General features: G+C 44.9%; 2 protein-coding genes across 11 annotated transcripts in view; one reads left to right on the top strand and one right to left on the bottom strand.

Annotated features, from left to right (window-relative positions):
• The window catches only part of fbxw7 (F-box and WD repeat domain containing 7), a 632,150-nt gene that overhangs the window by 365,585 nt on the left and 250,730 nt on the right, over positions 1 to 15,835 (top strand). The window lies entirely within an intron of this gene.
• The window catches only part of gatb (glutamyl-tRNA(Gln) amidotransferase, subunit B), a 76,339-nt gene that overhangs the window by 26,391 nt on the left and 34,113 nt on the right, over positions 1 to 15,835 (bottom strand). The window contains exon 5 of the mRNA XM_086011813.1: positions 4,821 to 4,943. Within this exon, the coding sequence (XP_085867939.1) occupies positions 4,821 to 4,943 (123 nt within the window). The remainder of the gene's footprint in view (positions 1 to 4,820; positions 4,944 to 15,835) is intronic.

Below are 15,835 nucleotides of genomic sequence, written 5' to 3'. Positions count from 1 at the left end.
TACCAGTGCCACGTGCTAGTCAGAGTAGAAATAGAAGGATATTTCAGCTGAATACGTGGCTAGAGGAATGGTGCAAGGGGGAGAGATTCAAATTCCTGGGACATTGGAACCGGTCCTGGGGGAGGTGGGACCAGTACACCTGGGCAGGACCGGGACCGATGTCCTAGGGGGAGTGTTTGCTAGTGCTGTGGGGGTGGGTTTAAACTAAAATGGCAGAAGGTTGGGAACCTGTGCAGGGAGACAGAGGAAAGGGAAACAAGGATAGAAGCAAAAGACAGGAAGGAGAAAAGCAAAAGTGGCAGTCAGAGAAATCAAGGATTTAAATCAAACATGGCCACAGTAAATAATAATTCTAAAAGGTCTAAGAGTGTTAAAAAAACAAGCATGAAGGCTTTGTGTCTTATTGCGAGGAGCATTCGTAATAAGGTGGATGAATTAGCTGCGCAAATAGATGTGATATGATTGGGATTACGGAAACATGGCTCCAGGGTGACCAAAGCTGGGAACTCAACATCCAGGGGTATTCAATATTCAGGAAAGACAGGCAAAAAGGAAAGGGAGGTGGGGTAGCATTGCTGGTTAAAGAGGAGATTAACACAATAGTAAGGAAGGATATTAGCTCTGATGATGTGGAATCTGTATGGGTAGAGCTGAGAAATATCAAGGGGCAGAAAACGTTAGTGGGAGTTGTATACAGACCCCCAAACAGTAATGCGGAGGTTGGGGATGGCATTAAACGGGAAATTAGAGATGCGTGCAATAAGGGCACAGCAGTTATCATGGGTGACTTTAATCTACATATAGATTGGGCTAACCAAATTAGTAACAATACTGTGGAGGAGGAATTCCGGGAGTGCATACAGGATGGTTTCCTGGACCAATATGTCGAGGAACCAACTAGAGATCAGGCCATCTTAGACTGGGTATTATGTAATGAGAAAGGAATAATTAGCAATCTTGTTGTGCAAGGCCCCTTGGGGCGGAGCGATCATAATATGATCGAATTCTTCATTAAGATGGAGAGTGAAGTATTTGAATCAGAGACTACTGTCCTGAATTTAAATGAAGGAAACTACAATGGTATGAGGCGCGAGTTGGGTAGGATTGATTGGGGAATGTTACTCAAAGGGTTGACGGTGGATAGACAATGGCAAACATTTAAAGATCGCATGGATGAACTACAGAATTTGTTCATCCCTGTTTGGCATAAAAATAAAACAAAAAAGGTGACTCAACCGTGGCTAACAAGGGAAATTAGGGATAGCATAAGATCCAAGGAGAGGACATATAAATTGGCCAGAAAAAGCAGCAAACCTGAGGACTGGGAGCAGTTTAAGATTCAACAAAGGAGGACAAAGGGATTAATTAAGAAAGGGAAATAGAGTATGAGACTAAGCTTGCAGGGAACATAAAAACTGACTGTAAAAGCTTCTATAGATATGTGAAGAGAAAAAGATTGGTGAAGTCAAGCGTAGGTCCCTTGCAGTCAGAATCAGTGGAATTTATAATGCGGAACAAAGAAATGGCAGACCAATTAAATACATACTTTGGTTCTGTCTTCACAAAGGAGGACACAAATAACCTCCCAGAGATGTCGGGGAACATAGGGTCTAATGAGAGGGAGGAACTGAAAGAAATCAGTATTTGTAGGGAAATGGTGTTAGGGAAATTGATGGGATTGAAGGCCGATAAATACCCAGGGCCTGATAATCTACATCCTTAAGGAAGTGGCCCTAGAAATAGTAGATGCATTGCTGGTCATCTTCCAAAATTCTACAGATTCGGGAACAGTTCCCATGGATTGGAGGGTAGCTAATGTTACCCCACTGTTCAAAAAAGGTGGTAGAGAGAAAACGGGGAATTGTAGACCGGTAAGCCTGACATCAGTAGTGGGGAAAATGCTAGAGTCCATTATAAAAGATGTAATAGCAGAGCACTTGGAAAACGGTGACAGGATCAGACAAAGTCAACATGGATTTACAAAAGGTAAATCGTGCTTGACTAATCTACTGGAATTTTTTTTTGAGGATGTAACTGGTAGAATAGATAAGGGAGAACCAGTGATGTGGTGTATTTGGACTTTCAGAAGGCTTTCGATAAGGTCCCGCATAAGAGATTAGCGTGTAAAGTTAAGGCACATGGGATTGGGGGCAAGGTACTGACTTGGATAGAGAACTGGTTGGCAGACAGGAAGCAAAGAGTTGGAATAAACGGGTCTTTTTCCGAGTGGCAGGCAGTGACTAGTGGGGTACCGCAAGAATCGGTCCTAGGACCCCAGCTATTCACAATATATATTAATGATCTAGACGAGGGAACTAGATGTAATATCTCCAAGTTTGCAGACAACACAAAGCTGGGTGGGCGTGTGTGCTGTGAGGAGGATGCCGAGAAACTCCAGTATGATTTGGACAGGTTGGGTGATTGGGCAGATGCAGTATAATGTGGATAAATGCGAGGTTATCCACTTTGATGGCAAAAACAGGAAGGCAGATTATCTGAACAGCAATAGATTGGGAGAAGGGGATGTGCAACGAGACTTTGTGCACCAGTCGCTGAAGGTAAGCATGCAGGTGCAGCAGGCGGTTAAGAAGGCAAATGGTATGCTGGCCTTCGTAGCGAGAGGGTTCGAGTACAGGAACAAGGATGTCTTGCTGCAGTTGTACAGGGCCTTGGCGAGACCACACCTTGAGTATTGTGTGCAGTTTTGGTCGCCCTAATTGAGGAAGGATGTTCTTGCCACGGAGGGAGTGCAGCGAAGATTCACCAGACGGATACCTGGGATGGCAGGAATGACGTATGAGGAGAGACTGGATCGATTGAGCTTATACTCGCTGGAGTTTAGAAGAATGAGAGGGGATCTCATTGAAACTTATAAAATTCTAACAGGACTAGACAGACTAGATGCAGGAAGGATGTTCCCGATGGCGGGGGAGTCCAGAACCAGGGGTCACAGTCTAAAGATAAGGGGTAAGCCATTTAGGACAGAGATGAGGAGAACTTTCTTCACCCAGAGAGTAGTGAATCTGTGGAATTCTCTACCGCAGAAGGCAGTTGAGGCCAATTCATTAAATATATTCAAGAAGGAGTTAGATATATTTCTTAAGGCTAAAGGGATCAAGGGCTATGGGGAGAAGGCAGGGACAGGGTACTGAGTTTGGATGATCAGCCATGATCTCATAGAATGGCGGAGCAGGCTCGAGGGGCCGAATGGCCTACTCCTATCTTCTATGTTTCTATAATGGACAGGTACTCTAATTGGCAGGATGTGACTAGTGGTGTCCCGCAAGGATCCGAGTTGGGGCCCCCAACTATTTACCGTATTGAATAAAGACTTAGATGATGGCATAGAAAGCTACATATCCAAATTTGGCGATGACACAAAGATAGGCGGCATTGTAAGCAGTACAGATGGAAGCATAAAATTACAAAAAGATATTGATAGATTAAGCGAATTGGGCAAATGGATTTCAATGTAGGCAAATGAGGTCATCCACTTTGGACCTAAAATGGATAGAACAGGATACTTTCTAAATGGTGAAAAGCTAAAAACAGTGGTAGTCCAAAGAGACTTGGGGGTCCTGGTACATAGATCATTAAATTGTCATGAACAGGTACAGAAAATAATCAAAAAAGCTACTGGAATGCTGGCCTTTATATTTAGAGGACTAGAATACAAGGGGGTAGAAGTCATGCTTCAGCTATACAAAGCCCTGGTTAGACCATACCTGGAGTACTGTGAGCAGCTCTGAGCACCACAGGATATTTTGCCCTTGGAGGGAGTGCAGTGTAGGTTTACCAGAATGATACCTGGGCTCCAAGGGTTAAATTACAAGGAGCGATTACACAAACTAGGGTTGTAGTCCCTGGAATTTAAAAGGTTAAGGGGTGGCTTGATCAAAGTTTTAAAGATAGTGAGGGGAACAGATAAGGTAGATGGAGAAAAACTATTTCCGCTGGTTGGTGAGTCTAGGACTTAGGGGGCATAGTCTAAAATTTAGAGCCAGACCTTTCAGGAATGAAATTAGGAAACACTTCTACACACAAAGGGTGGTAGACGCTTTGAACTCTCTTCTGCAAACGGCAACTGATGCTAGATCAATTGTTAATTTTAAATCTGAGATTGATAGATTTTCGGGTATATGGAGTTAGGATGCCGATCAGCCATGATCTCACTGAATGGCAGAATAGGCTCGAGGGGCTAAATGGCCTACTCCTGTTCCTATTATAATTGGACTCAACTCCTTTTTGGGGAATAACAAGATCTGTTGGGTTTCTCACTCCAGTAGCTCCTACTGGAAAGTGCACCTGTGGTCATTAGGTTTGGACAAGATCAAGCTGGATTGTGATGTCCCTCGCAATCAAACAGCTTACTGACACTCACTGTCTGATCACTAAAAATGACCATTAGGATGATCTGCCTCAGGGCTTCTGACAACTATGGATCTAGATCTGAACATTAGTTTGCATTTTTGGCAAGGAGGGGTTTAAATATATGTTTATAAAAAATCATATTTCTTTAATCATACTTTTTCTACCTGTTACACAGTAACAAAATTCCCAATTCTTGTCACTTTTGATTTGCTTTATTCCCTATCCATACTAAAACTGATCATAAGTAGCATTCTTTCCAAATCTTCACAGATTTTTTTTTTTTATTCCTCAATAATCAGTCCTGATGCAGAGAGTATTCGTCATCAACCTTTTTTCTTCTCATCAAAATGACAGTTTCATAACAATCAGTTCTAAACTTAAATATAAATGAAATTTTAAGTATGCTGATAGGAGCTCTCTACTTCAGAATTATAAAACATCTTCTTTACCTGCCATATTTCCATGGCTTGTACCGAGTGTCTGTAGGATAAGTTGGAGTTCTCGAACTGCTGCTGCCGCTTCGTCACCACAACACATATCTGGCTCCATAACAATCTCTATCAAACCAACCCCTGCAATCAAACAATATTTAGCAAATATCTTTTGAAAAAAAACACAATGCCATTTTAAGTCTAGGGAGGGGAGAGCTAGAGTTGGGAAATGAAGGGAGATGGAGAAGTAAGTTTCATGTAGAAAGGCAACTTGAAAGAACTTGCATTTATATAGTGCCTTATCACATCCTCTGGGCATCCCAATGCACTTTACAATCAAAGGATTTTTTTAAAGTGTGCGAATTGTTGTTGCTATTGTAGGCAAATGTGGCAGGCTATATACACAACGCAGTTCCCACAAATAAAAGAAATGCATGACCAGATAATTTGTTTTTGGTGTTGATTGTTGAGGGAGAAATGTTGGAGTCCATTATTAAGGAAACAGTAACAGAGCATTTGGATAAACATAATTTAATAGGACAGAGTCAACATGGTTTTATGAAGGGGAAGTCATGTTTGACAAATTTGCTCGAATTCTTTGAGGACATAACATACAGGGTGGATAAAGGGGAACCAGTGGATGTAGTGTATTTGGACTTCCAAAAGGCATTTGACAAGGTTCCACACAAAAGATTACTGATCAAGATAAAAAATCACGGGATTGGGGGTAATATACTGGCATGGGTGGAAGATTGGCTATCTAACAGAAAACAGAGAGTTGGGATAAATGGTTTGTTCTCGGACTGGCAATCAGTAACTAGTGGTGTTCCGCAGGGGTCAGTGCTGGGACCCCAACTCTTTACAATCTATATTAACGATTTGGAGGAAGGGACCGAGTGCAACGTATCCAAATTTGCCGACGATACAAAGATGGGAGGGAAAGCAGCGAGTGAGGAGGACATAAAAAAACCTGCAAAAGGACATAGACAGGCTAAGTGACTGGGCAGAGATTTGGCAGATGGAATATAATATTGGAAAGTGTGAGGTTATGCACTTTGGCAGAAAAAAATCAAAGAGCAAGTTATTATCTAAATGGAGAGAAACTGCAAGTGCTACATTACAAAGGGATCTGGGGGTCCTGGTGCATGAAACACAAAAAGTTAGTATGCAGGTGCAGCAGGTGATCAGGAAGGCCAATGGAATCTGGGTTTTTATTGCAAGGGGGATGGAGTATAAAAACAGGGAAGTCTTGCTGCAGTTATACAGGGTATTGGTGAGGCCACACCTGGAATACTGCGTGCAGTTTTGGTTTCCATATTTAAGAAAATATATACTTGCTCTCGAGGCGGTTCAGAGAAGGTTCACTCGGTTGATTCCGGAGATGAGGGGGTTGACGTATGAGGAAAGGTTGAGTAGGTTGGGCCTCTACTCATTGGAGTTCAGAAGAATGAGGGGCGATCTTATCGAAACATATAAGATTGTGAGGGGGCTTGATCAGGTGGATGCGGTGAGGATGTTTCCACTGATGGGTGAGACTAGAACTAGGGGGCATAATCTTAGAATAAGGGGCTGCCCTTTCAAAACTGAGATGAGGAGAAACTTCTTCACTCAGAGGGTAGTAAATCTATGGAATTTGCTACCCCAGAGAGCTGTGGAAGCTGCAACATTAAATAAATTTAAAACGGAGATAGACAGTTTCCTAGCAGGTAAGGGAATTAGGGGTTACGGGGAGAGGGCAGGGAAGTGGACGCGAGTCTAGGTTCGGATCAGCCATGATCCTATTGAATGGCGGAGCAGGCCCGAGGGGCCGTATGGCCTACTCCTGCTCCTACTTCTTATGTTCTTATGTCTGGGACACAGGGAAAATGCCCTGCTCTTTTTTGGATGGTGTCTAGGATATTTTACACCTATCTGAACTGGCAAAATTGATTTAACATCGCATTAGAAACACTGGGCGAGAAATTGGTCTTGTGCTGAAAACTGGAGGTAGGCAGCATGCACGCCCAAAGATGAAGGCCTGAAGCTTGTTTGAAATAGGGCTTCAGGCCTCAACTACATAATACCGAGGAGCTGCAGACAGCAATCAGGTGTCCCAATGAGTTCATCGGTTGGGGTCCTGGAAAATTTGGCCGGCTCTGATGCAAAGCCAGCCCGCAGGGAATTCATAATTCATGGGGGGGGGGGGGGGGGGGGAGCACGAGTGCTGACAGCAGCCCACTCCCCCTCGCTCCACATTAAAGGAAGTAAAAAAATGAAAACTTAGTTGTTCTTCGGCAACCTCTAGTGGTCCCTTTAAGGTCACTGGTTAAGCCACTGTACACCCAGAAAATTGAGCAGAGCATGCGCAATGTATGCTCCGTCCAGATTTTGCCGAATTTGGCATTAGGGTCCTAAAAACAGGCATTAGGCCCCTGATTAGCATATTGAAGGCACCCAACGCTTGTTTTAGGTGGGCACCCCACGCTTGTTTTAGGTGGGCACCCCAGGCACATGGAAGTTACCGGCTGTCACTTCTGGGGGCGGGAGGATTGGCATGGGAGATCATGCCCAGGAATTGACTCCCCAACCCCCCCAACTCCTATTTTTCACACAGAAATCAGGCGTAACGGGGCCAATTTCTCGCCCATCAACTCTGACAATGCACTGAAGTGTCAGCCAAAATTATGCACTCAAGTGCAGAGTGAAGCTTAAACCCACAATCTTCTGATTCATAAGAGAGCAAGTGACGCACAGTTCAACTAATATAATGAAAGAAAAACATTCAACTTAGTACAAATATTGGGGATGAACTTACTACATATCTAATGAAATATATCTACCGTAAGAAAATATTAGCACAAAGAATATTTTGTGCAGTATGCTGAGGTATATTTATGGTAAACAGTAAATTTAACCGTGATAAAATTAGAAAATACAGCTAATTTGATATTGGAAATTTTTCAATTTATAATAATTCAAACTGAATGTACTTTTTAAAGGCTATACAGGGTTGCATTCTAAAATTTACACAGCTATTCTAGGGACATAATGCTAAGCCCCTTCCAACTCGCCCCAATTAGCTTACTGGATAAATGCAGTATGGTATTGAGCCACAGAGACCAGGAGGTCAAAGTATCAATCTCTTGTTTTTAATATATTAGATGGGGCACCAGTCAAGGATGGGGCCCTACAATTAGCCTCAAGTTTCTGACCTGTGGAAAAGAAAACATTTTTTTTTAAAAAGGCCATATTTCTGATTATTTCTACTGCTGATATCATTCCAGCAATTCTTGGTGGAAATCTGCATGTGCGAATGTGAGATACACACAGGATTGTGCTCAGCTGTAATAGCCCTCAGTCAAATAAGCTGTTGACACCAACTGTCCAGACTCATTAATACTGGCTAAGTAACTCTTCACTAGAGGACCACAAGCACCTGTGGAACCATATCCCAACATAAGTCACCATGTTCTCGGAGGAGGGATGCAGCAAGATAACCAGAAAGAAAATGGGAGGGGGAGGGAATGGTACAAAAACAGTACTATTTTTATAGATTTATGTTGTATTTATATTGCAGACTTGCTGGAGGCAGTCCCATCTCCAGCAACAGTGCTGTAATATGAATTAGGTGGTGCAGAGACCTTCAGACATCTTTTCTTCTAAGGCTACCTGCAGTAAATAAATCTGTGAGCAATATTGGGTGTTGTGTAATGTGATTTTGTTCTGGCCTCTGATGGGCTAACCCAACATTCAGAAAGCTAAAAACTTAAAACAAATATTTTAAAGTCTTTTGGACGTGTAGTTGCTTCAGTGTTGCTGACGGCTCTCTGAATTCCATCCCCGTGTAAACTAGGCAAATTTAGTGCACCAGCAGGATTTATGCATTGCATAAATGCAGTAAATGCATTAAATGGAATGACCACCAACAGTTAAAAATGCACCAAATTTAAGCAACTAAGTAATGAGAAGCCAATATGGCTAACCTTATAGGCCAGCAAATAGCTGCGCCACAAAGGCCAGGAAGATCCCAGGGTCAATTTTGACGTGTGCTGAGTTAGCGCTCGGTTCGGGTGGTAGTAGGAATGCTACAATTGGCCTCAGTGTCCTTGGGTTAGGGAGAGAAAAACTGGCAGGATTTCTGCTCCTAATTAGGATCCAGCAATCATTATTGGATGTGCGTGCATATGAATGTTGGGTAATGACAGGGTCAGCTATGATGCTCCCAGGAGTTGAACGGACCACTGAGATTCACTGTCTAGGCTCACACATGACAAATGGTCACTTGGGTGATGTACTGGACACCCAACATCAGCAGGGATTCGATGCCATCAGGAAAGGAGGGGGGTAGGGAAAACTTTGGTAGAAAAATAAATATTAAAAAGAAATTATGTAACCAAAATAACCTTACTTTGCAGAATCTTTCAAATTATCAGAGATTTACGGTCACTATCAAAATAATGACTCCAAATGGAGGGCCAAATGTCCCATACATACATGGAAGTAAAACATCTTCGCATAGCCAAAACTGACTTTAGACACTAAACAATTCACACCCCTTCAAACCAAGATTAATACTAAACTAATCCAATGGAATAATCAGTCCACATCACTTAGTTGGGAACACAATAAAGATGAATACTGTCCCTCCTACCTATTCCAGAGTCAAGGTGGCAGTTTCACAATTTTGAGACATAGGATTGCAGTACATAGGATATACAGCACAGAAATAGGCCATTCAGCCCAACCAGTCCATGGTGGCGTTTATGCTCCACTCGAGCCTCCTCCTGCCTTTCCTCATCTAACTTTCAGCATAACCCTCTATTCCCTTCTCCCTCATATGCTTATCTAACCACCCCTTAAATGCTTCTATACTACTCGCTTCAATCAATCCCTGTGGCAGCGAGTTCCACATTCTCACCACTCTCTGGATAAGGAAGTTTCTTCTGAATTCCCTATTTGATTTCTTGGTGACTATCTTATATTGATGGCCTCTAGTTGTGCTCTTCCCCACAACTGGAAACACTCTCTCTGTATCTACTCTATCAAAACCTTTCAGAATTTTAAAGACCTCTATGAGGTCACCCCTCAGCCTTCTCTTTTCAAGAGAAAAGAGATCCAAGCCTGTTCATCCTTTCCTGATGGGTATACCCTCACATTTCTGGTATCATCCTTGGAAATCTTCTCTGCACCCTCTCCAGTGCCTCTATATCCTTTTTATATCTGGCGACCAGAATTGTACATAGTACTCCAAGTGTGATCTAACCGAGGTTCGATACAAGTTTAGCATAACTTCACTACTTTTCAATTCTATCCCTCTAGAAATAAATCCTAGTGATTGGTTTGCTTTTTTATGGCCTTGTTAACCTGTGCCGCTACTTTTAGTGACTTGTGTATTTGTACTCAGAGATCCCTTTGCTCCTCCACCCCTCCCAGACTCGCACCCTCCAAATCCATATTCTTCCTACCAAAATGTAATACCTCACATTTATCTGTGTTGAAATTCATTTGCCAATTATATGCCCATTCTGCAAGTTTATTAATGTCTTCCTGAAATTTGTTGCAGTCCTCCTCAGTATTGATTACTCCCCACTATTTGGTGTCATCTGCAAATTTAGAAATTGTGTTTTTGATTCCAAAGTCTAAATTGTTAATATAAATTGTGAACAACAGTGGTCCCAGCACTGATCCTTGTGGAACACCACTACCCACCTTCTGCCATTCTGAATAGCTACTCTTTACCCCTACTCTCGGCTTTCTGTCTTAAAGCCAGCTAGCTATCCATTCTGCTACTTGTCCCCTGACTCTGCATTCTCTGATCTTATTCATCAGTCTATTATGGGGTACCTTATCGACGGCCTTGTGAAAATCCAGATAAATTGCATCTACTGCATTACGTCTAATCTCTCTGTTACCTCTTCAAAAAATTCAATGAGGTTGGTCAAGCAAGATTTTCCCTTTTGAAATCCATGCTGACTATTCATTATTATATATTTGGTTTCTAGATGTTCTTCTATTTTCTCCTTCAGTAGGGATTCCATTATTTTTCCTACCACTGATGTTAAGCTGACTGGACTATAGTTCCCTGGACTTGTTCTATCCCCCTTCTTAAATATATATAGGTATTATACGTTAGCTATCTGCCAGTCCTATGGCACTACACCTTGTTCTAACGAATTATTAAATATGTGTTGTTATGTCTCTGCTATCTCCTCCCTAGATTCTTTTAAAATGCGCGAAGGAGATAGCAGAGGCATTACTACACATATTTACCCTTTTAAATGTTTCCCATTGCTGCTCCATGTCATTGTTTGCCAATATTGTTGTCCATTTTATTTTCCCAAGTTCTATTCTCAGCCTGGACAGTCACATCTTCAAGTTCCTCTGGGTAGGCAACAAACTACAAATATGCCTTATGTGCCTTCAGCTGACTCAACAGGAACAGGGACTCAGGCCTAGAAATTGGATATGGCCCGAAAACAGGTGGAGTCATGGGCCAGCACTATCTGCCTGCGCCTGTTCAAAGTGGTGTCGGCAGCACGCAAAATTCATGCTACCTGCTCATTATAATGATTGGAGTGCTGAACTCTGTGCTAAACGTGCTGATTGGCTTAGCGCTCAACAGGTGGGGTGGGCGTAATATCGGGTGCAGTCCAATGGCCAGTAATGTTTGGCCTAGACTCTCTGTACTACTTCAACGGGAAGTGCTTGGTTGCAGAAGCACCTCTGTCATTGTAGAGCAAGCCATGGCACAGCAACCAAGGGAGCGAGCAAGAAGGTTCTCAGATGCTACACTGGAGGCCTTGGTCCTAGCCATGCAACGAAGGCAGGCTGTCCTGTACCCGCAGGGTGGCAGGAGGCCATTCACAGCCATTTGCAGAAGGCTGTGGGAAGAGATAGCTGACTCAGTCACGGCCACAGGACCTGGATCCAGTACCGAAAAAAATTTAATGACCTCACACGAGTGGTCAAGGTGAGTGAAGGCTTCAGCAAATGCCATATCCCACCATCTGCACCACAAGCCTCACACACTGCTCAATGCACCGCACCCGCACCACGCACCTACCAATCTGTAGCTATCACCACTCATACTTCACAATCATGGCTTCACTGTACCCTCACAACCTTACCACTGCTGCTCACACCTACATCTCACACCTTGCACACACTGACAGCTATTCAACTGTGGCAGGCACATCACCCAAACATATTGCACTACACTCACTGACACACTTCCCTTTCTCTTGCTTCCTCCTGTTATGTGCCACCTTTGCCTGCAACAGCAGACAGGAGGCGGCCAAGCTGCAATACAGAACCTCACCGACCTGGAGGAATCTGTGCTTGACATTACTCAAGGGGCAGTGACGCAGTCCGTGGCCACGGGAGAGGTTGCTGACGATGACGGTATGGTCATACCTAATCCTTCTCACTTTCCACATTCCCCTCATCCCACAATCTCTTCTCAGTTACAAACTGCTGATGGTATATGCATGGATATCTTGCTTTCCCCCCTCCCCTCACCACAACCGACCCTTGTGCCTTCCTGCTTTCAGATACGCAAATACGGCCAGCAGGCCAACCTGTCCCTCATGTTGACCAAAGTGAAGGAGGAGGCGAACAAGAGACACCGGCACTGCATTTGACACTCGCAGACACCAGCTCAGAAAATAGCACTGCGCGGAATTTAGAGGGTAGAATAGAGGTGGGATATGCACATGGTGAGGCACCGGGCACGAATGGATTGTAGTCAGGCCAGGGGGAAAGGGTAGCTCGGGTGCCAGCTTCCCGGAGAGCGAGTTCACGCACGGTTTTTGCTGCTCATGATTCAGATGATGACCTCGATGGCGCGGCCTTCAGAAGAGTGATGGGCATGCACACAGAAATGCTTGGTGCAATGCCAAGCCTGAAAGAGAGCCTCTTGTCAGTGTCAAGGAGCATGGAGGAGTCCAACTGTCTAGAGCAAGCACATCACCGTGTCTGCAGTGTGTACCATCTACAAGTTGCACAGCAGCAACTCGCCAAGGCAGCACCTCCCAAACTCGCGACCTCTACCACCTAGAAGGACAAGGGCAGCAGGTGCATGCGAACACCACCACTTCCAAGTTCCCCTCCAAGTTACACACCATGCTGACTTGGAAATATATCGCCACTCCTTCATCGTCGCTGGGTCAAAATCCTGGAACTCTCTCCCTAACAGCACTGTGAGAGTACCCTCACCACACGGACTGCAGCGGTTCAAGAAGGCGGCTCACCACCATCTTCTCAAGGGCAATTAGGGATGGGCAATAAATTGCCTTGCCAGCGACGCCCACATCCCAGGAACAAATAAAAAATAAAAAACATCTCAGGCTTGGTATACGGTGCCTGCAAAGCCACGCGTGTGCAGTCAATGGCACCCTGCACATGGGGAAGCCCGCTATCTTAGCAAAGCTACATGCGCACTCGCCCTGCTTCTCTCTGTTCAGGGAGAAGACAATGTAGTCCCTTCTCCTGGAGTAGAGAGCCTCTTTGACCTCCTGGATGCAGCGATGGAAGACAAACTGGGATATGTTAGCTGCGTCTCCTGCTGCAGAGTGGAAGGAACTGCTGGTGAAGAAATTGAGGGCCATGGTGACCTTGAGGGCCACAGGGAGAGCCGTGATCGCCCTGGTCTGAGGCTGCAGATTGGTTGCAGGAAGTGGTAGAGTTCTGTCACCACCACCTTGGTGAAGCGGATCCTCCTAATACATTCACTTAAGCGAGGAGCAGTGTAAGGGACGTGCTCTCGGAAGACCCTAGGTGAGCAAGGCCTCCTGCTGAGATCCCTCCTGCCTCCGCTCCCTCTCCCGAAGATACACAAACACGAGGGGGACTGCAAGTAGAGCCCCCATGACTGTGAGCAAGTGGTGTGAGCAGAACCCTTTAAATGAGAATCAAGGCGTTCTCCACTTGCAGCAACACCCCGTGACCTCAGCAACTTTAAACCAGTTTAGAAAGCTACAAGAGTTGCTGAAAGTTACACAGTCAATCAAATTGAGAAACCATGTCAGCTGCAAGTTGTTAATGATGATCCCTTTAAATAACGCTGCTGGGGGCTCCTTCCTGCGGCTGAACACTTGGTCAGCTGGTCGTGATTGAGAGGGGGTGGTAGATGCAGCGGCGACGTCGAAAATGGCAGATCGCTGTCAAATACGTGTTGCACACTCATTGACGTCACAGTCTCATTTCCATTTCTGCAGCGGGCGCTGACAATGGCAGCACTGCCAACCTGCTGAAAATGGCGGCCGCTGGAAGCGAGTTGGCCTCCATTTTTTCATCAAAATGGGCCTTAACAGCCGTCGCTAATCCCCCAAATTTCTAGGCCTCAATTTTTGAAACATTAGGTACTAATACGAAATGTAACAGTTCAAGTAGACCACAAACAAATCCCTAGCCTCCCAGCAAAGGCCTTGGCTGGGAATGGAGATCAGGTCCTGACCTTTAATTCTTGCCCTGCACAGCCTACCTCTCAGAGATCTCCAGAAAGTACTGACAAGAGTCTTGAGGACTCCACTGTCACATCTACCCTCTGTTAGCTACTTGAAGATCACTCTCTGTTTCTCAGCCTTCTCCCTAATCTGGCATACAGGAACACTCATTACACAGCACACCAAAGGGGTCAGACTAACTGAAATCTTTCACAATCGGAGATTATGCCCTTCTATTAATTAGCCATTAAATTTCATCTAACCCAGCACAATCAATACCACTACCGCCAAACCAAGCATTACTCCCTAGAAATAACAACAGAAAAAGCTGGAAAAACTCAGCAGGCCAGGCAACATCCGTGGAGCGAGAAACAGAGTTAACGTTTCAGGTCGAAACCCTTCTTCAGAACGGAGAGAAAAAAACAGGAAATGAAACATGAAAAAGCAAGTTGAGGGCTGGGAAATGGGGGAGGGGATGAAAGAACAAAAGGGAAGGTTTGTGAGAAGTAGAGACATTAAGAGATATTCAGGGCGAGACGAGATGGTAATAGGACAGATTAAGAAACAAAAGATGGCTCTAGATGAAGTGTGAAATGCGTTAGCAGAATGAAAGACAGCTGCCATGTGGGAGAGAAAACAAAAAGGCACAAACCAAAAGTGTGGATAAAAAATATATAAATATGATAAGGGCCGAGGTTATGATCTGAAATTGTTGAACTCGATATCGAGTCCAGAAGGTTGTAAAGTGCCTAAACGGAAGATGAGGTGCTGTTCCTCGAGCTTACGCTGAGCTTCCGTGGAACAATGCAAGAGGCCGAGGACGGTGAGGTCTGAGTGGGAATGGGGCAGTGAATTAAAATGACAGGCGACCGGAAGCTCGGGGTCCCCCTTACGGAGTGAATGGAGGTGTTCTGCAAAGCGGTCACCCAATCTGCGTTTGGTCTCCCCAATGTAGAGGAGACCACATCGTGAGCAGCGAAAACAGTATAGTAGATTGCAAGAAGTACAAGTAAATCGCTGTTTCACCTGGAAGGGGTGTTTGGGGCCCTGGACAGTGGGAAGGGGGGTGGTATAAGGGCAGGTGTTGCATCTCCTGCGCTTGCACGGGAAGGTGCTGGGTGAAGGGGAAGGGGTGCTGGGGGTGATAGAGGAGTGGACTAGGGTGTCTTGGCGGGAGAGGTCCCTACGGAATGCTGAAAGGGGAGGTGAGGGGAAGATGCGTTTGGTGGTGGGATCACGTTGGAGGTGGCGGAAATGGCAGAGGATGATGATGTGTTGAATGTGGAGGCTGGTGGGGTGAAAGGTGAGGACAAGGGGAACTCTATTGTGGTTCCAGGAGGGGCAGGGGTGAGGGCAGAAGTGCGGGAGATAGACGGACGCGGTCGAGGGCTGTGTCAACCACGGTAGAGGGGAATCCTCGGTTGAGGAAAAAGGAAGACATGTCGGAAGCACTGGTGTGGAAGGTGGTATCGTCAGAGCAGATGCGGCGGAGACGGAGAAACTGGGAGAATGGAAGAGAGTCCTTACAGGAGGCGGGGTGGGAGGAAGTGGGCTTGTAGTGAATGTTGGTCAATAACCTATCCCCAGAGATGGAGACGGAGAAGTCGAGGA

Source organism: Somniosus microcephalus, chromosome 2 (genome assembly GCF_052327205.1).
Source record: "Somniosus microcephalus isolate GS21.2 chromosome 2, FLI_Smic_1.0, whole genome shotgun sequence".
NCBI classification, from domain to species: domain Eukaryota; kingdom Metazoa; phylum Chordata; class Chondrichthyes; order Squaliformes; family Somniosidae; genus Somniosus; species Somniosus microcephalus.
This window is presented reverse-complemented; position numbering and strand designations above follow the sequence as displayed.